This window comes from Salvelinus fontinalis, chromosome 11 (genome assembly GCF_029448725.1).
Source record: "Salvelinus fontinalis isolate EN_2023a chromosome 11, ASM2944872v1, whole genome shotgun sequence".
In the NCBI taxonomy this organism is placed as follows: Eukaryota; Metazoa; Chordata; class Actinopteri; order Salmoniformes; family Salmonidae; genus Salvelinus; species Salvelinus fontinalis.
In genome coordinates, this window is record NC_074675.1 from 6597540 (window position 1) to 6620625 (window position 23086).

The 23086-nt window shown below is 45.6% G+C and overlaps 1 protein-coding gene across 5 annotated transcripts in view; it reads right to left on the reverse strand.

Moving 5' to 3' along the window:
• gsap (gamma-secretase activating protein) overlaps positions 1-23086 on the reverse strand; it is a 35253-nt gene that overhangs the window by 8589 nt on the left and 3578 nt on the right. For 3 of the 5 annotated variants that reach the window (XR_008761286.1, XM_055937265.1, XM_055937262.1), the window contains exons 8-27: positions 22904-22953; positions 22708-22812; positions 21799-21855; positions 21660-21706; positions 21438-21523; positions 20736-20813; positions 20511-20594; positions 19657-19749; positions 18144-18285; positions 15514-15592; positions 14754-14823; positions 14508-14668; positions 13910-14044; positions 11865-11923; positions 11684-11715; positions 8505-8566; positions 5202-5297; positions 3832-3902; positions 3494-3588; positions 3146-3265 (exon numbers count right to left, since the gene is read on the reverse strand). Coding sequence is in view for 4 of the 5 variants with exons in the window: in XM_055937265.1 (XP_055793240.1) it covers positions 3146-3265; positions 3494-3588; positions 3832-3902; positions 5202-5297; positions 8505-8566; positions 11684-11715; positions 11865-11923; positions 13910-14044; positions 14508-14668; positions 14754-14823; positions 15514-15592; positions 18144-18285; positions 19657-19749; positions 20511-20594; positions 20736-20813; positions 21438-21523; positions 21660-21706; positions 21799-21855; positions 22708-22812; positions 22904-22953 (1722 nt within the window). In the remaining variant the exon portion in view is untranslated. The remainder of the gene's footprint in view (positions 1-3145; positions 3266-3493; positions 3589-3831; positions 3903-5201; positions 5298-8504; positions 8567-11683; positions 11716-11864; positions 11924-13909; positions 14045-14507; positions 14669-14753; positions 14824-15513; positions 15593-18143; positions 18286-19656; positions 19750-20510; positions 20595-20735; positions 20814-21437; positions 21524-21659; positions 21707-21798; positions 21856-22707; positions 22813-22903; positions 22954-23086) is intronic. The other 2 variants (XM_055937263.1, XM_055937266.1) reach the window with 2 other exon arrangements.

Below are 23086 nucleotides of genomic sequence, written 5' to 3' on the forward strand. Positions count from 1 at the left end.
GTATTGCCTTCTGATTGTTCCCCGGTACAAAAAGAGTCCGTGTTCCTGTTTCCACACTAACATCCCACTGTTTGGGTATTATAACCTCTTAATACAAGACTGTGTTGTAATGGGAGATCTTAAAAGATTGAGATGTCAATGCAAGTGTTTGAGAAACCTGTCCAAGCATGAACGGGTATCTAGGGCTGTAGGCATTGCACCATTCTTCTTACCAGGTACTGACTGTCAGGGAGGGTTTGTACTAGGTGACCTTTGTATTACAAGAGTGTAACTCAAGACATTTACATTCTCTGAAGCAAACTGTTTGGCTATAGCAATAACACGAGAATATCTTTGTAAATAAACAACTATAGATATGAAGATATGAATGCAAGTATTGTTGCAATTCAAGCTGGATGAGGGATGAGGGCATGTGTAGTCTGAGCTTGTGTCTAACAGGGATGAAACCCTGCAGGACTGTGGGTGGGAGTGGTACTGGCACTTGGCCTTCTAGCGCTTACGTTCCATGATCATGGTCTTGGTAAACACTACACTGTGCAACATCTACACAACACAGTCCCTCGCTCCAGTCCCTCGCGCTCCAGTCCCTCGCGCTCCAGTCCCTCGCGCTCCAGTCCCTCGCGCTCCAGTCCCTCGCGCTCCAGTCCCTCGCGCTCCAGTCCCTCGCGCTCCAGTCCCTCGCGCTCCAGTCCCTCGCGCTCCAGTCCCTCGCGCTCCAGTCCCTCGCGCTCCAGTCCCTCTCGCTCCAGTCCCTCTCGCTCCAGTCCCTCTCGCTCCAGTCCCTCTCGCTCCAGTCCCTCTCGCTCCAGTCCCTCTCGCTCCAGTCCCTCTCGCTCCAGTCCCTCTCGCTCCAGTCCCTCTCGCTCCAGTCCCTCTCGCTCCAGTCCCTCTCGCTCCAGTCCCTCTCGCTCCAATCCCTCGCTCCAATCCCTCGCTCCAGTCCCTCGCTCCAGTCCCTCTCGCCAGGCCCTCGCTCCATTCCCTCTCGCCAGGCCCTCGCTCCAGTCCCTCTCGCCAGGCCCTCGCTCCAGGCCCTCGCTCCAGGCCCTCGCGCCAGGCCCTCTCGCCAGGCCCTCGCTCCAGTCCCTCGCTCCAGTCCCTCTCGCCAGTCCCTCGCTCCAGTCCCTCGCTCCAGCCCCTCGCTCCAGCCCCTCGCTCCAGTCCCTCTCGCTCCAGTCCCTCTCGCTCCAGTCCCTCTCGCCAGTCCCTCGCTCCAGGCCCTCTCGCCAGGCCCTCTCGCCAGGCCCTCGCTCCAGGCCCTCGCTCCAGGCCCTCTCGCCAGGCCCTCTCGCTAGTCCCTCGCTCCAGGCCCTCACTCCAGGCCCTCACTCCAGGCCCTCACTCCAGGCCCTCACTCCAGGCCCTCACTCCAGGCCCTCACTCCAGGCCCTCACTCCAGGCCCTCACTCCAGGCCCTCTCGCCAGTCCCTCTCGCCAGTCCCTCACTCCAACTACAGTACCAGCCAATCAGTTGTGTTGTGACAAGGTAGAGGTGGTATACAGAAGATAGCCCTATTTGGTAAAATACCAAGTCCATATTATGGCAAGAACAGCTCAAATAAGCAAAGAGAAACGACAGTCCATCATTACTTTAAGACATGAAGGTCCGTCAATCCGGGAAATTTAAAGAACTTTTAATGTTTCTTCAAGTGCAGTTGCAAAAACTATCAAGCACTATGATGAAACTATGAAGCACTCTCTCCTAACGAGAGAGCACATGTTCTATGCCAGGCGGAATCATGCCTCATTAGCTCATTATGACTGTCTCATCAACCCTGCCAGGAAATGCATCAACTTGATCTCCACTATAAAAAGCATCAAGACATTATCTCCCATTTCTTATAGAGTGGCATTTGGTTTTCAAATTTGTATAAAAACTTGCTGTCAGTCTCTCCTTCCTTGTCTTAATTGTTTTTTTTCTCTACCTTCTCATATAAAGTGAATGTGTCCGAACTAGACAGACAACAAATTGAGCTGGTTGTCATAGCAACATACACAACTGTTTCCAGTTGACGAGCTAAATCGACACTTTGTTGTTGTTGTTGCCAAAACTAAAATGGATGAGAGGAACATTTAGCTATTTAGATCTTCTCAGATTTGGGCGACACTGAATGACAGAGAGAAAAGCCGCAACGAAAAAAAAACAGTTAAGAATACAAACTGCGATGTGCGTTGCTTCGAGGGCTGGCTAGCAGAGAAGAAAACAAGTTGTTGACTTCAAAACTGTCACTAAGGAAGAGTTTAACATTCTTCCATTTCAACGTCATACATTCAGCCGGTGGTCATTTGTGAAAGACACCGGCTGGAATGTGGTTTTAACCAATCATCATTCAGATTAGACCCACCTGTTGTATAAACTTTGATGAACATGTACTTCATATTGTGTGTGTGTGTGTGTGTGTGTGTGTGTGTGTGTGTGTGTGTGTGTGTGTGTGTGTGTGTGTGTGTGTGTGTGTGTGTGTGTGTGTGTGAGAGAGTGTGTGTCTACTGTATCTTTCTAACGTTGTAATGTCACCTTCACACTGAACTCCCAGACCTATAACTCAAAGGCTTTTTGACAGTTACAGTGACCATGATAAATCAATGAACAGAGCGGCATCTTACATTTTGTGACTGAGCTATTGCTGTTAGTGTCCTCAGATTAGATTGACCTCCCAAATGCCACACTATTCCTTATATAGTGCACTCCTTTTGACCAAAATCCACTTTCGACAGTTACAGTATTAATCTGTATTGAAACATGGAGGAGGCAGACGCGGTTACGGTATTAATCTGTATTGAAGCATGGAGGAGGCAGACATGGTTACAGTATTAATCTCTATTGAAGCATGGAGGAGGCAGACGCGGCTACACTGTAAGTCAGACAGTAATGAATCTAAGAGGTTCCAGCTTACTGTGGAAAAGTACAGAACTGTATTGCCAGCTCTCTGACTCAGTGTTCATGAGGACACACCTTCCTGTAGTAATTACTGAGAAATTACATTATGGCACAATAACTGAATCATGCCAATCTGATAAATTGTGTGTATATACAGGGTATATGTACATATTGTGTGTCTATAGCCCTGTGTGTGTGTGTGTGTGTGTGTGTGTGTGTGTGTGTGTGTGTGTGTGTGTGTGTGTGTGTGTGTAGTGCAGCGTGAACCTGTCATGAGTCGTGAGACGAAGGTCTCAGTGAGCTGCAGCACACCATGGTCAACGTACTGCAGGAAGGTGTGTCTGGGGAGACAGCGAACCCCCAACACGGACAGTAGAGTGTGATACCCTGCAGACACACAGCAACACCACGTCAGATGCCATTTGCTTGAATATTTATTTAATATTGTAGAGGCAGGCTCTCTATGAGCTCTGTTGAAGTGCTTTGTTATTTTGAGACACTGGACAGGGAGGTTAAAGTTAATTTAACGTCTTGGTTATTTCGAGAAGGTTGAACAGGGTAAAATACATGAATAAACCGTGTTATTGTGAGGAGATTAAACAGGGTTCTTCTTACCAGGAGGGAGGGGGAGACACAGAGTCTTTGTAGCCTCCAGTATCCGACACATCACGTGAAACACTGCCCACTCCGCTGAACTCCCCTGCTGCTTTCTACAGCAGATAGGATAGTAAACATCAATGGAACAGGACTTACATACACACTGTAGACACACACACTAACACACACACACACAAACACAAACTAAACACACACACAATAATAGACTAACACACACACACACACTAACACAAACTAAACACACACACACACTAACACAAACACACAATAATAGACTAACACACATACACACTAACACACACTAAACACACACACTAACACAGGGAGCAACTTACAAGCACAGCACCAGAGGGCCCAGTTTGTACTTCAGCCACACAGACTCCAGCATGCGTCTGATCAGCTCCAGCTACACACATACCAAACACCCACACACCACACACACATACACACACACACACCAAACACACCCACACACACACACCAAACACAACAAACACACACCACACCCACAACAACACACACAGAAAAGAGGTCAGGGATGAATGCTCTGAGAATTTAAACATCTGATTTACTCAAATGTTACATGATAAGACCACTTTTAAAACGTTTCACATTCACTTCCTATTTCTAGTTTCACACACTGTAACACTTCCTATTTTCTCTATTGAGCAACAAATGAATAGTAGTCCATCCAACACGTAGCAAGAGAAACAGGTGTTACTATGATTTATTTATACACTGCCACTTTCACACCCATTACATCCCGACACACACACACACCGCTAGCCAACTAACACACACACACGCACACCGCTAGCCAACTAACACACACACACACACCGCTAGCCAACTAACACACACACACGCACACCGCTAGCCAACTAACACACACACACACACACCGCTAGCCAACTAACACACACACACGCACACCGCTAGCCAACTAACACACACACACACACCGCTAGCCGACTAACACACACACACCGCTAGCCAACTAACACACACACACGCACACCGCTAGCCAACTAACACACACACACACACCGCTAGCCGACTAACACACACACACACACCACTAGCCAACTAACACACACACACACCGCTAGCCAACTAACACACACACACACACACACCGCTAGCCAACTAACACACACACACACGCACACCGCTAGCCAACTAACACACACACACGCACACCGCTAGCCAACTAACACACACACACACACCGCTAGCCAACTAACACACACACACACACCGCTAGCCAACTAACACACACTGTGACTGACCAAGCATGACTCCTCACATCCTCTTCCCCTCTCTCTCTTACTGCAATAACAGGAAGAAACACCACCACATTTACATCCTGACACACAATCTCACACTCACACACTTTATGGAACGGCTTGTGTCTTCCTGATATGGAGTGCATTACTTCCATGTTCAGGGTGTTCTTCTTCAGTCAGTGATATCTATGTGTACCGTACAGAGCCTCTCTGACGTCATAACTGAGCTGTGAACTGTGGGAAGTAGATCTGTCATCCACAGGAGGAAATACATGTATTGGAGGATAATGGTTATTGTCATTTCTCAACTACAATCTGTCTGTCTCAGGCCTTTCTTTGTCAACACAGCCCTTTCTTTCTGTACCCGCAAAAACAATAAACAGTGTTTGGGTAATGCACTGTAGAATAACTACACACACCAGCTTGGCCACGTAGTTCACCACCAGCACGTCGATCTTCTTCTTCCCCAGACGAGGCAGGTGTCTGTTGAGGTGCTCTCTCAGCTTGTCCACCATCTATAGAAAACACAACATTTCACATTGAAGGTGTCTGTCTGTGTGTGTGTATGTGGTTCCCTTGATGTCCCCCTGTTTCCCTGTTCCTCTGCTTCCCTGTTCCTCTGCACCCGTTTCCCTGTTCCTCTGCACCCGTTTCCCTGTTCCTCTGCACCCGTTTCCCTGTTCCTCTGCACCCGTTTCCCTGTTCCTCTGCACCCCTGTTTCCCTGTTCCACTGTTTCCCTGCTCCTCTGCTTCCCTGCTCCTCTGCTTCCCTGCTCCTCTGCTTCCCTGCTCCTCTGCTTCCCTGCTCCACTGTTTCTCTGTTCCACTGTTTCCCTGCTCCACTGTTTCCCTGCTCCACTGTTTCCCTGCTCCACTGTTTCCCCGTTCTACTGTTTCCCCGTTCTACTGTTTCCCCGTTCTACTGTTTCCCCGTTCCACTGTTTCCCCGTTCCACTGTTTCCCCGTTCCACTGTTTCCCCGTTTCCCCGTTTCCCCGTTTCCCCGCTCCCCTGTTTCCCTGCTCCCCTGTTTCCCTGTTTCCCTGTTTCCCCGTTTCCCTGCTCCCCTGTTTCCCTGTTTCCCTGTTCCACTGTTTCCCTGTTCCACTGTTTCCCTGTTCCACTGTTTCCCTGCTCCCCCGTTCCACTGTTTCCCTGCTCTCCTGTGTTCCTGTTTCCCTGTTTCTCTGTTTCCCTGTAACCTGTTTCCCTGTTTCTCTGTTTCCCTGTTTCTCTGCCCCCCTGTTTCTCTGCCCCCCTGTGTTCCTGTTTCCCTGTTCCTCTGCTCTCCTGTTTCTCTGTTTCCCTGTTTCACTGTTTCCCTGCTCCCCCGTTATCCTGTTTCCCTGTTCCACTGTTTCCCTGCTCCCCCGTTCCCCTGTTTCTCTGTTTCCCTGTTCCTCTGTATCCCTGTTTCCCTGTTCCACTGTTTCCCTGCTCCCCCATTCCTCTGTTTCCCTGTTTCCCTGTTCCTCTGTATCCCTGTTTCCCTGTTCCACTGTTTCCCTGCTCCCCCGTTCCTCTGTTTCCCTGTTTCTCTGTTTCCCTGTTCCTCTGCTCTCCTGTTTCCCTGTTCCTCTGCTCCCTTGTTTCTCTGCTCCCCCGTTCCCTTGTTCCACTGTTTCCCTGTTCCACTGTTTCCCTGCTCCACTGTTTCCCCGCTCCACTGTTTCCCCGCTCCACTGTTTCCCCGTTCCACTGTTTCCCCGTTTCCCTGCTCCCCTGTTTCCCTGTTCCACTGTTTCCCTGCTCCCCCGTTCCTCTGTTTCCCTGTTTCTCTGTTTCCCTGTTTCCCTGCTCTCCTGTTTCCCTGTTTTACTGTTTCCCTGCTCCCCCGTTCCTCTGTTTCCCTGTTTCTCTGTTTCCCTGTTACTCTGTTTCCCTGTTTCTCTGTTTCCCTGCTCTACTGTTTCCCTGTTCCACTGTTTCCCTGCTCCCCCGTTCCACTGTTTCCCTGCTCTCCTGTGTTCCTGTTTCCCTGTTTCTCTGCTCCCCTGTTTCTCTGCTCCCCTGTTTCTCTGCTCCCCTGTTTCTCTGCTCCCCTGTTTCTCTGCTCCCCTGTTTCTCTGCTCCCCTGTTTCTCTGCTCCCCTGTTTCTCTGCTCCCCTGTTTCTCTGCTCCCCTGTTTCTCTGCTCCCCTGTTTCTCTGCTCCCCTGTTTCTCTGCTCCCCTGTTTCTCTGCTCCCCTGTTTCTCTGCTCCCCTGTTTCTCTGCTCCCCTGTTTCTCTGCTCCCCTGTTTCTCTGCTCCCCTGTTTCTCTGCTCCCCTGTTTCTCTGCTCCCCTGTTTCTCTGCTCCCCTGTTTCTCTGCTCCCCTGTTCCTCTGCTCCCCTGTTCCTCTGCTCCCCCGTTCCTCTGCTCCCCCGTTCCTCTGTTTCTCTGCTCCCCTGTTTCTCTGCTCCCCTGTTTCCCTGTTTCCCTGTTCCTCTGCTCCCCTGTTTCTCTGCTCCCCTGTTTCACTGTTTCCCTGTTCCTCTGCTCCCCTGTTTCCCTGTTCCACTGTTTCCCTGCTCCCCCGTTCCTCTGTTTCCGTGTTCCTCTGTTTCTCTGTTTCCCTGTACCACTGTTTCCCTGTTCCTCTGTTTCTCTGTACCACTGTTTCCCTGTTCCTCTGTTTCTCTGTTTCCCTGTACCACTGTTTCCCTGTTTCTCTGTTTCCCTGTACCACTGTTTCCCTGTACCACTGTTTCTCTGTTTCCCTGCTCCTCTAACAGTGTCCTACATTCTTATTAAAAGGAAGGAGAGTGGAGCAGGAGCCTGCTGGGACTTACATGCACACTGCAGGTACACACACACACACACACACACACACACACACACACTGCAGGTACACAGACACACACACACACACACACACACACACACAGAGGTACACACTGCAGGTACACACACACACTGCAGGTACACACACACACACACACACACACACACACACACACTCACTCACTCACTCTGCAGGTACACACACACACACACACACAGGTACACACTGCAGGTACACACACACACTGCAGGTACACAGACACACACACACTGCAGGTACACACACTCTGCAGGTACACACACATATTGCAGGTACACACACACACACACACACTGCAGGTACACACACACACTGCAGATAGGTCTCTCCTGCTCCAGGAGTGTGTATCTGACCTGCAGATGGAATAGCCTGCTGGGAGCAGAGCTGACGGGTCTAAGAACAGTTACCCTGCTGGGTGATGCTGAGAGGACCACATCTACCCTAGTGTTTTACAACGGGGGATAGGTAGAATAGTTACCCTGCTGGGTGATGCTGAGAGGACCACAGCTACCCTAGTGTTTTACAACTGGGGATAGGTAGAATATAACCTGCTGAAAAGCTAACGTCACTTAAACCTCAGGGACAGCAATTTCAGGATGGAAATAGTTACTGCTGTAAGGCTAAAAACTCCTGGGAATAGACTGCAATGTCAGGATGGAAAAGGGACAACTATTTTTGTCATTGTGTGTGTGTTGTCAGCTAACTGCCTGCCCTGATGAACCTTGGTCTTGGTAAGCTGGACAAGCCTGCATTCCAACCCAGCGCTAAAACAGTGCTGACACTGATCTCAGATCAGTTTAACATTTCCCCCCCTAATGGTTAAGATTAGGATCTGGGGAGGGTAAGCTGATCCTAGATCTGTCTGTGCCCGAGGGCACCTTCCACCCAGAGTACGATGGCTGCTGTATCCTCTGACTCACCAGGCCTATGAGCGCCCTCTGCTGGCTATCCTCCTCCTGGAACAACGGAACCACTTTCTGATCTGCAGAGGAAAACCATAACACCGTGTATTTAGACTTTATGACATCTCAGAGAGTTGTACATCAGGCAAAACAAACAGTCATGAGTCAGGACGAGGAAGGGGATTGCCTAATGATTTAAGAGAGATGAGTGAATAGGGTTGCACATTCTGGGGAATATTCAGAGGTGGAAACTTTCCATGAGAATTAACGGGAATATATGGGAATTAACAGGAATATATGCAAATTAATACCATTTAAATATTGATGTTTTTTGCATTGGATATATTTACTATATCATATGGAGACAGACACATAAACCTTTTACCTTATCATAAGTAGACATAATTCAAATGATTAAATCCTTCCAATAGAAATTTAAAAAACGATTTAGTTATGAATTGAACTTGAATTAAATGAGTTGACTCGTCACATGGGATGATTTCACTGAACAACAAAAGAAAGGGAATATTGAATGATCCCCAATGATCCATCGCAGCTCCCAAAAACCTTTTCAACATAAACATAATATCATAAAATGATAGTGTAGAAACTAAAGCTTTGGTTGTCTGCCTCTAAGCCTTCCATGTCTTCTTCCTGGACCTCCTCAACGTCCACCTCTTGAACATTAGACTCCGAGGCCTCATCTTCACTGTCACTTTCCAACCTTGTTGAGGATGGCTCATTGTCAGGCTCAAAAACCCTCAAATTTGTCCGGATGGCCACCAATTTTTAACCCTTGTATTGGTCAGCCTGTTGTGTGCTTTGGTGTGTGTGTTCCCAAACAAGGACCAGTTGCGCTCTGAGGAGGCTGATGTTGGTGGTATTTGGAGGATGATGGAGGCAACAGGGAAAAGAGTCTCAGATCCACAAAGTCCCTTCCACCAGGTGGCTGATGAGATATGTTGGCACGACTGCCATATTGCATCTCCATCCCAAAGCCCTTGCTTGGAAGTGTACTTCGCCAGACTGCCAAGAACCTTGCCCTCATCCAGGCCAAGGTGGTGAGACACGGTAGTGATGACACCATAGGACTTGTTGATCTCTGCACCAGACAGGATGCTCTTGCCAGCATACTTGGGGTCCAACATGTACACTGCGGCGTGTATGGGCTTCAGGCAGAAGTCTTGACGCTTTTTATGTATTTCAGAACTGCAGTTCTGAGCGACAGAGCAGTGTGTGTGACAGAGAGTGAGGGTGTGTATTGTCCGAGCGTGGCCCATGTGAGGTTGAGGTAGAGCGATGTCCAATCTCGTGGTTGAGCTACCACATTTGCACTGGGGTCAGGAAGCAGTGAAAGAGAGGAGAAAAAAAGAGAGGGAGAAAGAAAGAAAGCGAGAGAGACGCCCTCCTCCTCCTATTCTTATATAACCATGTGGCATTCTTCCCCTCTTTTCTCTCTCTCTCCCTGAATGATAAATCAGCAACAACTGTGGGCTCCGAGAGCGATGTTCTCTAGTGGACTCAAGTATGTGACCCTGAAACTCAAGTTGGGGGATTTCTTAAACTGAAGCAGAAAATATTTCCTATCTGTAGTCAAGGGTAAATAAGCTCACGTTAAATGACCTGCCAGCGTCTTAATATACCAGTGTTATTCTATGAATAATAATCATAATAACAGCTTCATAGCCAAAGGACCAATACCAAGGTCTAGAGAGACAAGGTTTCTCACATTCCTAGAGAGACAAGGTTTCTCACATTCCTAGAGAGACAAGGCTTCTCACATTCCTAGAGAGACAAGGCTTCTCACATTCCTAGAGAGACAAGGTTTCTCACATTCCTAGAGAGACAAGGTTTCTCACATTCCTAGAGAGACAAGGTTTCTCACATTCCTAGAGACAAGGTTTCTCACATTCCTAGAGAGACAAGGCTTCTCACATTCCTAGAGACAAGGCTTCTCACATTCCTAGAGAGACAAGGCTTCTCACATTCCTAGAGAGACAAGGCTTCTCACATTCCTAGAGACAAGGTTTCTTACATTCCTAGAGAGACAAGGTTTCTTACATTCCTAGAGAGACAAGGCTTCTCACATTCCTAGAGACAAGGCTTCTTACATTCCTAGAGAGACAAGGTTTCTTACATTCCTAGAGAGACAAGGTTTCTTACATTCCTAGAGAGACAAGGTTTCTCACATTCCTAGAGAGACAAGGTTTCTCACATTCCTAGAGACAAGGCTTCTCACATTCCTAGAGAGACAAGGTTTCTTACATTCCTAGAGACAAGGTTTCTCACATTCCTAGAGACAAGGCTTCTCACATTCCTAGAGAGACAAGGTTTCTCACATTCCTAGAGAGACAAGGTTTCTCACATTCCTAGAGAGACAAGGCTTCTCACATTCCTAGAGACAAGGCTTCTTACATTCCTAGAGACAAGGCTTCTTACATTCCTAGAGACAAGGTTTCTTACATTCCTAGAGACAAGGTTTCTCACATTCCTAGAGACAAGGTTTCTTACATTCCTAGAGACAAGGTTTCTTACATTCCTAGAGACAAGGTTTCTTACATTCCTAGAGACAAGGTTTCTTACATTCCTAGAGACAAGGTTTCTTACATTCCTAGAGACAAGGTTTCTTACATTCCTAGAGACAAGGTTTCTTACATTCCTAGAGACAAGGTTTCTTACATTCCTAGAGACAAGGTTTCTTACATTCCTAGAGAGACAAGGTTTCTCACATTCCTAGAGACAAGGCTTCTTACATTCCTAGAGAGACAAGGTTTCTCACATTCCTAGAGAGACAAGGCTTCTCACATTCCTAGAGAGACAAGGCTTCTCACATTCCTAGAGACAAGGCTTCTCACATTCCTAGAGAAGGGGTTTCTTACATTCCTAGAGAGACAAGGTTTCTCACATTCCTAGAGACAAGGTTTCTTACATTCCTAGAGACAAGGTTTCTTACATTCCTAGAGACAAGGTTTCTTACATTCCTAGAGACAAGGTTTCTTACATTCCTAGAGACAAGGTTTCTTACATTCCTAGAGACAAGGTTTCTTACATTCCTAGAGACAAGGTTTCTTACATTCCTAGAGACAAGGTTTCTTACATTCCTAGAGACAAGGTTTCTTACATTCCTAGAGACAAGGTTTCTTACATTCCTTCTACTAACATTAATTGATACTGACTTTTAGAATGTGACATCTTACCAAGATTCCAGCTGTCCACCATCGACAGAACTCTGAAAATAACAGAGGAAATATCAGATGATGACTGACTTGACTTTTAAATGGAAACTGTTTGTATGTCTGAGTGTTATTATCTATCAGTGTTATTGATCCCTGTGTGTCAACACACAAGAGACCCTTCGCTCTTCGGTTCTCCACCTACTGTTTAGTGTTCTCCTCAATGTGACGCAGATAGTTAGAAGCCTTCTTGTTCTCTGACTTCTGAAACAGACAGAGGGAGGAACATGTTCTCTAATTTCTGGAACAGACAGAGGGTAGAATGTGTTCTCTGACTTCTGGAACAGACAGAGGGTAGAATGTGTTCTCTGACTTCTGGAACAGACAGAGGGAGGAACATGTTCTCTAACTTCTGGAACAGACAGAGGGAGGAAAGTGTTCTCTGACTTCTGGAACAGACAGAGGGAGGAATGTGTTCTCTGACTTCCTCTTATGAAGGTATACTGTACTATATGTTACACGTCCATGTTAGTCATTTAGCACAGTGGTTCCCAACCTGTTACTGTACCACCAGCTAAATGTTGCTCTGCCCGCAGTACCCCCTCATGTGGATGTTACCAGTAGACCTATGGTGTCATGAGTCTTCTCAAGTACCCCATGTGGATAGTCCAAGTGCCCCCAGGGTCCTAGTACCATTGGTTGGGAATCACTGATTTAGCAGATGCTCTTATCCAGAGCAACTTACAAGAGCAATTAGGGTTCATTGCCTTGCTCAAGGAAACATCAACAGATTCGTCTCAGGGATTCGAGCCAGCGACCTTTCGGTTACTGACCCAACGCTCTTAAACGCTAGGAACTTGTTGAAGTGGTTCTATAAGAGAATATATGTCAGGAATTGGAAATGATGAATGTTTTTATACTGTCCTACTGCTAGCTGCAGTATAAAGCTTGGGATCAGACAGAGACACCATAGTTCCATACTGTCCTACTGCTAGCTGCAGTGTAAAGCTTGGGATCAGAGAGAGAGACCATGGTTCCATACTGTTCTACTGCTAGCTGCAGTATAAAGCTTGGGATCAGACAGAGACCATGGTTCCATACTGTCCTACTGCTAGCTGCAGTATAAAGCTTGGGATCAGAGAGAGAGACCATGGTTCCATACTGTTCTACTGCTAGCTGCAGTATAAAGCTTGGGATCAGAGAGAGAGACCATAGTTCCATACTGTCCTACTGCTACCTGCAGTATAAAGCTTGGGATCAGACAGAGACACCATAGTTCCATACTGTCCTACTGCTAGCTGCAGTATAAAGCTTGGGATCAGAGAGAGAGACCATGGTTCCATACTGTTCTACTGCTAGCTGCAGTATAAAGCTTGGGATCAGACAGAGACCATGGTTCCATACTGTACTACTGCTAGCTGCAGTATAAAGCTTGGGATCAGACAGAGAGACCATGGTTCCATACTGTTCTACTGCTAGCTGCAGTATAAAGCTTGGGATCAGACAGAGACCATGGTTCCATACTGTCCTACTGCTAGCTGCAGTATAAGGCTTGGGATCAGAGAGAGAGACCATGGTTCCATACTGTCCTACTGCTAGCTGCAATATAAAGCTTGGGATCAGAGAGAGAGACCATGGTTCCATACTGTCCTACTGCTAGCTGCAGTGTAAAGCTTGGGATCAGACAGAGAGACCATGGTTCCATACTGTCCTACTGCTAGCTGCAGTATAAAGCTTGGGATCAGAGAGAGAGACCATGGTTCCATACTGTCCTACTGCTAGCTGCAGTATAAAGCTTGGGATCAGACAGAGAGACCATGGTTCCATACTGTTCTACTGCTAGCTGCAGTATAAAGCTTGGGATCAGAGAGAGAGACCATGGTTCCATACTGTCCTACTGCTAGCTGCAGTGTAAAGCTTGGGATCAGACAGAGAGACCATGGTTCCATACTGTTCTACTGCTAGCTGCAGTATAAAGCTTGGGATCAGACAGAGAGACCATGGTTCTATACTGTCCTACTGCTAGCTGCAGTATAAAGCTTGGGATCAGACAGAGACCATGGTTCCTGTGGTGGACTGAGCTCCCAGAGATCCTCTATAGTCCAGTCTCTCTGTGTGAACTCACCAGGGTAGTTAGCAGTGTGGTCCAGTCTAGCAGACTGTGAGAGGTTCTGGATCTGCAGTTTGATCCTCTAATCTGTGTGAACTCACCAATGCTGCTACATATTTCTAGGTCTGAACAGAACTCACCAGGGTAGTGAGCAGCTTGGTCCAGTCTGGCAGGTTCTGAGATGTTCTGTATCGTGGGTTTGGAACCGCCTCAAAGTACTTCATCTTTTCTGTGCTCCACTGCAGCTCTTCCCAAAAGCCCTGGAGACTCCTGGCCTGCAGCGAAACATTACCAAACATCTAGTAAACACCAGATGTTTACTACTTTTACTGTTTGTGCAAAATAAGTCCATCTGTTATGGTCATCTTGAGACCTCCTTGGAAACAAAATGATTTATGACATGGGGTTCCTACTGCATAACATTAAATAAAATGCACTTGATTGTAACAAATGGTTCATGTTTTGCCTTTAATTAAAGAAGGCCTCCATCTACAGAATAATCACTGGGTATTTCATTGGAAATAGCCCAGATTATATAATATTATCACGTCCCTTCTTTCAACACAACTCTTCTTCATTGAATTCATTAGATATGCATTCTTTATCTGTTACTGGGCACTGGATCTGCTTCCCACTCATGTCTGCCCCCTAGTGTCTAACCTGGAAATAAATCACTAAATATGACACACGTGACTGATCGGGTGGTTGAATAGCTAGAGTGTGTGACAGATATCTTACCTTTCCTTTGAACACTGGTTCAGCATGGAGCTCTGTGGTGCAGGAGACACCAGGGACCTGGTCGAGACCCTCCGGTACCTTCTTCTTCTCAAACACAGAGGAGTAGGGTAGGACTTCATCCAGACTGAGACACTTCTTATAGACGAGCCTGTACAGTGACGCTGTCGTTGAAGGGAGACGATGATTCTTACATAAAACACCACAAAAATAGATTTTAAAATGATGATATTGTCTTGTTCCACTTACCTAGAATAAATTCCTGAATTTGATCGAAGGTGTCGAACGGCATGACATTGTCACAGATCCAATCTATGATCTGCAGAGAAAACACATGAAGTAACACCCGGGCTATGCTATGTAACAACATCTTGGTATTGTTACTATAGCAATTCCAGTGTTACCACACATGTATAAAGCCATGTTATGTAAGGGGCTTCCACAGAATTGATAAAACCACAGCAGCCTCGTCGTCGTGGACCTCTAAGATGGGTTACCTCTCTGTGTTAGTGAGTTGTCATGGCCACAGAGACACCATTTAGAACAAGTACTGCAGATGGAAATTTCAAGTGCAGCACTTTCTCTGTTATAAACAACCTGACTCCTGGTCAGAACCCAGTCCTGAACTTCTCCCTCCAAAACATCTCTCTCTCTCTATCTCACACACTCTTCAAAGGGGGAGACACTCTAGACCCAAACTGCTACGGACCTATATCTATCCTACCCTGCCTTTCTAAGGTCTTCGAAAGCCAAGTTAAAACTTTTTAGGGATAGGGGGCAGTATTCAGAAGTTTGGATAACTGAGGTCATTCCATGTGGAACTCTGTGTTGTTGTTTGTGTCGCACTGCTTTGCTTTATCTTGGCCAGGTCGTAGTTGTAAATGAGAACTTGTTCTCAACTAGCCTGCGTGGTTAAATAAAGGTTAAATATATATTGTTAAACACCCTCTGTGTCTCTCTCTCTCTCTCTGAGCAAAGTGTTCTCAGGGGTTTTGCTTGCATCTCCTACCTTCAGTTGTAGTGCAGCGTTGGGTCCCATGTAGAGCAGCAGACAGTGCAGGGCAGCCAGGCGTTGAGCGTCAGGTCTACTGCACAGAGCACACAGACGTCATGAATACTACATAAACAGAGTGTGAAGTGTAGCATCAATATAATACTTTCTACATGCAGTAAGCGTGAAATACACACTCCAACACTCAAGACCATTTTCCATTCAACAATGGATTGAGCTATATTGTATCTATGTTATTCTACTCCATTCCATTCTAGTCCATTCTAGTCTATTCTAGTCTATTCTAGTCTATTCTAGTCTATTCTAGTCTATTCTAGTCCATTCTAGTCTATTCTAGTCTATTCTAGTCCATTCTAGTCCATTCTAGTCCATTCTAGTCCATTCTATTCTATTCTACTCCATTCTATTCTACTCCATTCTATTCTACTCCATTCTACTCTACTCCATTCTACTCTACTCCATTCTACTCTACTCCATTCTACTCTACTCCATTCTACTCTACTCCATTCTACTCTACTCCATTCTACTCTACTCCATTCTACTCTACTCCATTCTACTCTACTCCATTCTACTCTACTCCATTCTACTCTACTCCATTCTACTCTACTCCATTCTACTCTACTCCATTCTACTCTACTCCATTCTACTCTACTCCATTCTACTCTACTCCATTCTACTCTACTCCATTCTACTCTACTCCATTCTACTCTACTCCATTCTACTCTACTCCATTCTACTCTACTCCATTCTACTCTACTCCATTCTACTCTACTCCATTCTACTCTACTCCATTCTACTCTACTCCATTCTACTCTACTCCATTCTACTCTACTCCATTCTACTCTACTCCATTCTACTCTACTCCATTCTACTCTACTCCATTCTACTCTACTCCATTCTACTCTACTCCATTCTACTCTACTCCATTCTACTCTACTCCATTCTACTCTACTCCATTCTACTCTACTCCATTCTACTCTACTCCATTCTACTCTACTCCATTCTACTCTACTCCATTCTACTCTACTCCATTCTACTCTACTCCATTCTACTCTACTCCATTCTACTCTACTCCATTCTACTCTACTCCATTCTACTCTACTCCATTCTACTCTACTCCATTCTACTCTACTCCATTCTACTCTACTCCATTCTACTCTACTCCATTCTACTCTACTCCATTCTACTCTACTCCATTCTACTCTACTCCATTCTACTCTACTCCATTCTACTCTACTCCATTCTACTCTACTCCATTCTACTCTACTCCATTCTACTCTACTCCATTCTACTCTACTCCATTCTACTCTACTCCATTCTACTCTACTCCATTCTACTCTACTCCATTCTACTCTACTCCATTCTACTCTACTCCATTCTACTCTACTCCATTCTACTCTACTCCATTCTACTCTACTCCATTCTACTCTACTCCATTCTACTCTACTCCATTCTACTCTACTCCATTCTACTCTACTCCATTCTACTCTACTCCATTCTACTCTACTCCATTCTACTCTACTCCATTCTACTCTACTCCATTCTACTCTACTCCATTCTACTCTACTCCATTCTACTCTACTCCATTCTACTCTACTCCATTCTACTCTACTCCATTCTACTCTACTCCATTCTACTCTACTCCATTCTACTCTACTCCATTCTACTCTACTCCATTCTACTCTACTCCATTCTACTCTACTCCATTCTACTCTACTCCATTCTACTCTACTCCATTCTACTCTACTCCATTCTACTCTACTCCATTCTACTCTACTCCATTCTACTCTACTCCATTCTACTCTACTCCATTCTACTCTACTCCATTCTACTCTACTCCATTCTACTCCACTCCATTCTACTCCACTCCATTCTACTCCACTCCATTCTACTCCACTCCATTCTACTCCACTCCATTCTACTCCACTCCATTCTACTCCACTCCATTCTACTCCACTCCATTCTACTCCACTCCATTCTACTCCACTCCATTCTACTCCACTCCATTCTACTCCACTCCATTCTACTCCACTCCATTCTACTCCACTCCATTCTACTCCACTCCATTCTACTCCACTCCATTCTACTCCACTCCATTCTACTCCACTCCATTCTACTCCACTCCATTCTACTCCATTCCATTCTACTCCATTCCATTCTACTCCATTCCATTCTACTCTATTCCATTCTACTCTATTCCATTCTACTCTATTCCATTCTACTCTATTCCATTCTACTCTATTCCATTCTACTCTATTCCATTCTACTCTATTCCATTCTACTCTATTCCATTCTACTCTATTCCATTCTACTCTATTCCATTCTACTCTATTCCATTCTACTCTATTCCATTCTACTCCATTCCATTCTACTCCATTCCATTCTACTCCATTCCATTCTACTCCATTCCATTCTACTCCATTCCATTCCATTCCACTCCATTCCACTCCATTCCATTCCACTCCATTCCACTCCATTCCATTCCATTCCATTCTACTCCATTCCATTCTACACCATTCTATTATATTCCATTCTAGTCCATTCTATTCCATTCCAGTCCATTCTACTCCATTCCAGTCCATTCTACTCCATTCTACTCCATTCTACTCCATTCTACTCCATTCTACCTGCAGTGCAGTAGGTCCATTAGGAAGGAGGGGTTGAGGTCTACAGTGAACATCCTGCCTGTGTTCAGGTCCAGCAGAGAGGACTCAGGTAGAGACAACACCACACTGTCTGATCCCAACACACCCAGCTCTGCATCAACACCTGTAACACAGTTATACCGAGGCCATCATCAACACCTGTAACACAGTTATACCGAGGCCATCATCAACACCTGTAACACAGTTATACCGAGGCCATCATCAACACCTGTAACACAGTTATACTGAGGCCATCAACACATGTAACACAGTTACACTGAGGCCATCATCAACACCTGTAACACAGTTACACTGAGGCCATCATCAACACCTGTAACACAGTTATACTGAGGCCATCATCAACACCTGTAACACAGTTATACTGAGGCCATCAACACCTGTAACACAGTTATACTGAGGCCATCAACACCTGTAACACAGTTACACTGAGGCCATCAACACCTGTAACACAGTTATACTGAGGCCATCATCAACACCTGTAACACAGTTACACTGAGGCCATCATCAACACCTGTAACACAGTTACACTGAGGCCATCATCAACACCTGTAACACAGTTACACTGAGGCCATCATCAACACCTGTAACACAGTTATACTGAGGCCATCATCAACACCTGCAACACAGTTATACTGAGGCCATCATCAACACCTGTAACACAGTTACACTGAGGCCATCATCAACACCTGTAACACAGTTACACTGAGGCCATCATCAACACCTGTAACACAGTTACACTGAGGCCATCATCAATACCTGTAACACAGTTACACTGAGGCCATCATCAACACCTGTAACACAGTTACACTGAGGCCATCATCAACACCTGTAACACAGTTACACTGAGGCCATCATCAACACCTGTAACACAGTTACACTGAGGCCATCAACACCACCTGTAACACAGTTACACTGAGGCCATCATCAACACCTGTAACACAGTTACACTGAGGCCATCATCAACACCTGTAACACAGTTACACTGAGGCCATCAACACCACCTGTAACACAGTTACACTGAGGCCATCAACACCACCTGTAACACAGTTACACTGAGGCCATCATCAACACCTGTAACACAGTTACACTGAGGCCATCATCAACAAAGTTACACTGAGGCCATCATCAACACCTGTAACACAGTTATACTGAGGCCATCATCAACACCTGTAACACAGTTACACTGAGGCCATCATCAACACCTGTAACACAGTTACACTGAGGCCATCATCAACACCTGTAACACAGTTATACTGAGGCCAGTTTAACAAACACACACTTGGGCTGCGTCTCAGATGACTCCCTATTCCTCATATAGTCCACTTGTGTTGGTAACCAGGGTCGTGTTCATAGACACGTAATGGAGTGAAACACAGAGGTATATCAACCGTAAAAAAAAACTACATTTGCTTTTCCATTGCAAAACAATTGGCTACAGTGTATCCTGATGAACATGCCCCAGGTCTCACCTTACCTGAGAGGAAGAGACTGTGGCAGAGCAGCTCCTGTTGTCTGGTGTTGATGCAGTGCAGGAAGTGACCAGAAAGGTAGACTACCACGTAGTAACCTGGGCAGAGAACAGCAGGCTAGTCTACGTATATTCATCAGCTATCTTGGAATGACCTTAAATGTTTTTGGTTGGTTTATTTGTTTGTTCTCTTATGTAAATGTCTACTGTACAATAATAATAAAAATCTGATCACAAATAACTCCTAAAACCACTTCCTCAGTGCCAAGTAGAAGTACCACTATCAGGGGCTGTGATAGGATGGATGGGCTGTGTGGGAGTGTTCCAGTGGGTACTGAAGGGGCTGTGATAGGATGGATGGGCTGTGTGGGAGTGTTCCAGTGGGTACTGAAGGGGCTGTGATAGGATGGATGGGATGTGTGGGAGTGTTCCAGCAGGTACTGAAGGGGGTTGTGATAGGATGGATGGGCTGTGTGAGAGTGTTCCAGTGGGTACTGAAGGGGCTGTGATAGGATGGATGGGATGTGTGGGAGTGTTCCAGTGGGTACTGAAGGGGCTGTGATAGGATGGATGGGCTGTGTGGGAGTGTTCCAGTGGGTACTGAAGGGGCTGTGATAGGATGGATGGGCTGTGTGAGAGTGTTCCAGCACCAGCAGGTACTGAAGGGGGGTGGGCTGTTTGGGAGTGTTCCAGTGGGTACTGAAGGGGCTGTGATAGGATGGATGGGCTGTGTGAGAGTGTTCCAGCAGGTTCTAAGGGGTTGTGATAGGATGGACAGGCTGTGTGGGAGTGTTCCAGCAGGTTCTAAGGGGTTGTGATAGGATGGACAGGCCGTCTGTGACACAGATGTGTTGACTGACCTATAGGGATGAAGAGAGGGAGGAGATCTGTACTACATGGACTAGGGGAGCCATCCAGAGCCACTGAGAACGTTTTACTGCAGCCTGTAGAGGGCAGAGAAGCTCTGTTGGTTACAATGTACAACTTGAAACTTAGAAGAACTTTGGATTTTCCCTGACGGAACTTAGTCATTTGTGAATAATGTATGGAACTAATGCAACATGGTAAGACGTATAATACTGAACCTCTGTGCACCAGGACTATGGTGTATGTGATCTCCTGGTCGGCACAAGCAGGCTGGCTGTAACACACACACATACTCCCTGCAATCAACAGTAAGAATCAGGTATTAAAACAACCAATTACACTCTAACAACAGATGAATATAAAGAAGAACCAGAAGAAGAAGAAGCAGAAGCAGAAGAAGCAGAACCAGAAGAAGAAGCAGAAGGATAGCATTTTAACAATGTGGTATTGATTGGGGTCTTATTAAAAGCAACAGTGTTTTATTGGTTGAATCTTGAATGTCAGTTGGAATAAGTAGCACAGTGAAGTGATTATGATCCTGGCCCTGGGCCGTCGTCAACCATCTTTAGATTTGATAGGCCTTTCAAAGAAACACTCATTATTTTTACGATTGGGAAGCCTGCAGCATTTCCAATTGTGCAGCTTGACTAATGCAATCTTGAGAATTGAGAAGTTCTATAAATCTGGGCTCTGTGAAGTGAGTGTGATTGTGCTGGTGGTGAACTGAACTGTCCATTGATCAAGGAGTGACCCAGTTCATCTAGATCACAGCAGCTACAGCACTTACCCTCTGTTTCCATCCACGTCCCATGTCAAACAAAAAGTCATGACAAACTCAATGAGAGAGGAATGTTCTCTGAGCATAGTTCATTATCAATACAGTATGGAGGTGAATCAGTTTATGTTTAACCAAAACGTGCCTGTTTTATTGGTGATCACCACCATCCTCATCTCCTCCCGTTCATGCTGTGTCTCTTGGTGATGGTCAAAGCCCAGGTTAACAAACCTGAGGGTCAAACACACAAGGAGATATCCATACAGCATCACTAGAAATAACTGAATATTGATGAACTGTTTTCAGGAAATACACCGTTTAGCTGAAAAGTTAACTTGTTTAATTTAATTTTACTTTTCATTCTTACCTCATAGAGGTGAAAGGGTTAGAGGGCAACTCCAGTTCAAGCTCAAACTGTCGGAAAGAGAGGGAAGCATTAAGTAGCCTGACCTGAAACACTACCGATAAACTGTTGATGATTAAATGATTTCTGCTGCTAGTCTCACCAAGGTCTCACAGTTGTGGTCATGGCAGAACTGCACACATTTCAGCACAGCTTTTTCCTGACAGAGAAAGAAGGGAGGTCATTATTGCATTATCAGTAGGAATTTCTGCATTCGTCTTCACAATTCAAAAGAAATAGAACCTATTAGGTTAAGGTGTTGTTGCCCAGATCAGAGCCTACTGTGTGTTACCTACAGTACCAGTCAAAAGTTTGGACACACCTTCTCATTCAAGGGTTTTTCTTTATTTTAGTATTTTCCTCATTGTAGAATAGTGAAGACGTCAAAACTATGAAATAACACATATGGAATCATGTAGTAACGAAATAAGTGTTAAACAAATCCAAATATATTTTATATTTGAGATTCTTTAAAGTAGCCACCCTACTTTGGTTTGTGCTTAATGGGGACTATCATTCGTTTTTCAACAGGACAATGACCCAACACACCACCAGGCTGTGTAAGGGCTATTTGACCAAGAAGCAAAGTGATGGAGTGCTGCATCAGATGACCTGGCCTCCACAATCACCCGACCTCAACCCTATTGAGATGGTTTGGGATGAGTTGGACCGCAGAGTGAAGGAAAAGCAGCTAACAAGTGCTCAACATATGTTGGAACTCCTTCAAGACTGTTGGAAAAGCATTCCAGGTGAAGCTGGTTGAGAGAATGCCAACAGTGCAAAGCTGTCATCAAGGCAAAGGCTGGCTACTTTGAAGAATCTCAAATATAAAATATATTTAGATTTGTTTAACACTTTTTTGGTTACTACATGATTCCATATGTGTTATTTCATAGTGTTGATGTCTTCACTATTATTCTACAATGTAGAAAATAGTAAAAAATAAAGAAAAGCCCTTGAATGAGTAGGTGTGTCCAAACTTTTGACTGGTACTGTATATATGGTGTGTTACCCTGTGTGTGAGGTAGAAGAGTCTCTGTGTCTGGCTGTCCCACTGGACCCAGCTGAACTCCTCTGCCACCCTGTCTTTGGCCAGGCACTCTGGGTTCAACATCACCTGTTAGAACACCAGTCAACAGGAAGTGATGTCACTACGGAACAGTTGCATTCCATTCCAGCTCTCTATAGTCTGTGACAGTGTTTCTTACCACTCTGTAACCCTCTTGTCTGACCAGCATCACATGGAGCTGCTCCACATCTGAAAGGTCAAAGGTCAAAGTTCAAAGCCTAAACCCTGAAGGCCCAGTAGCCAAACTCTACAAAAAACAGTGTCAGCTAATGTCTTTGTACTATCATAGTTAAAAGCTGTGACCCTCAGAGATTTAACACCA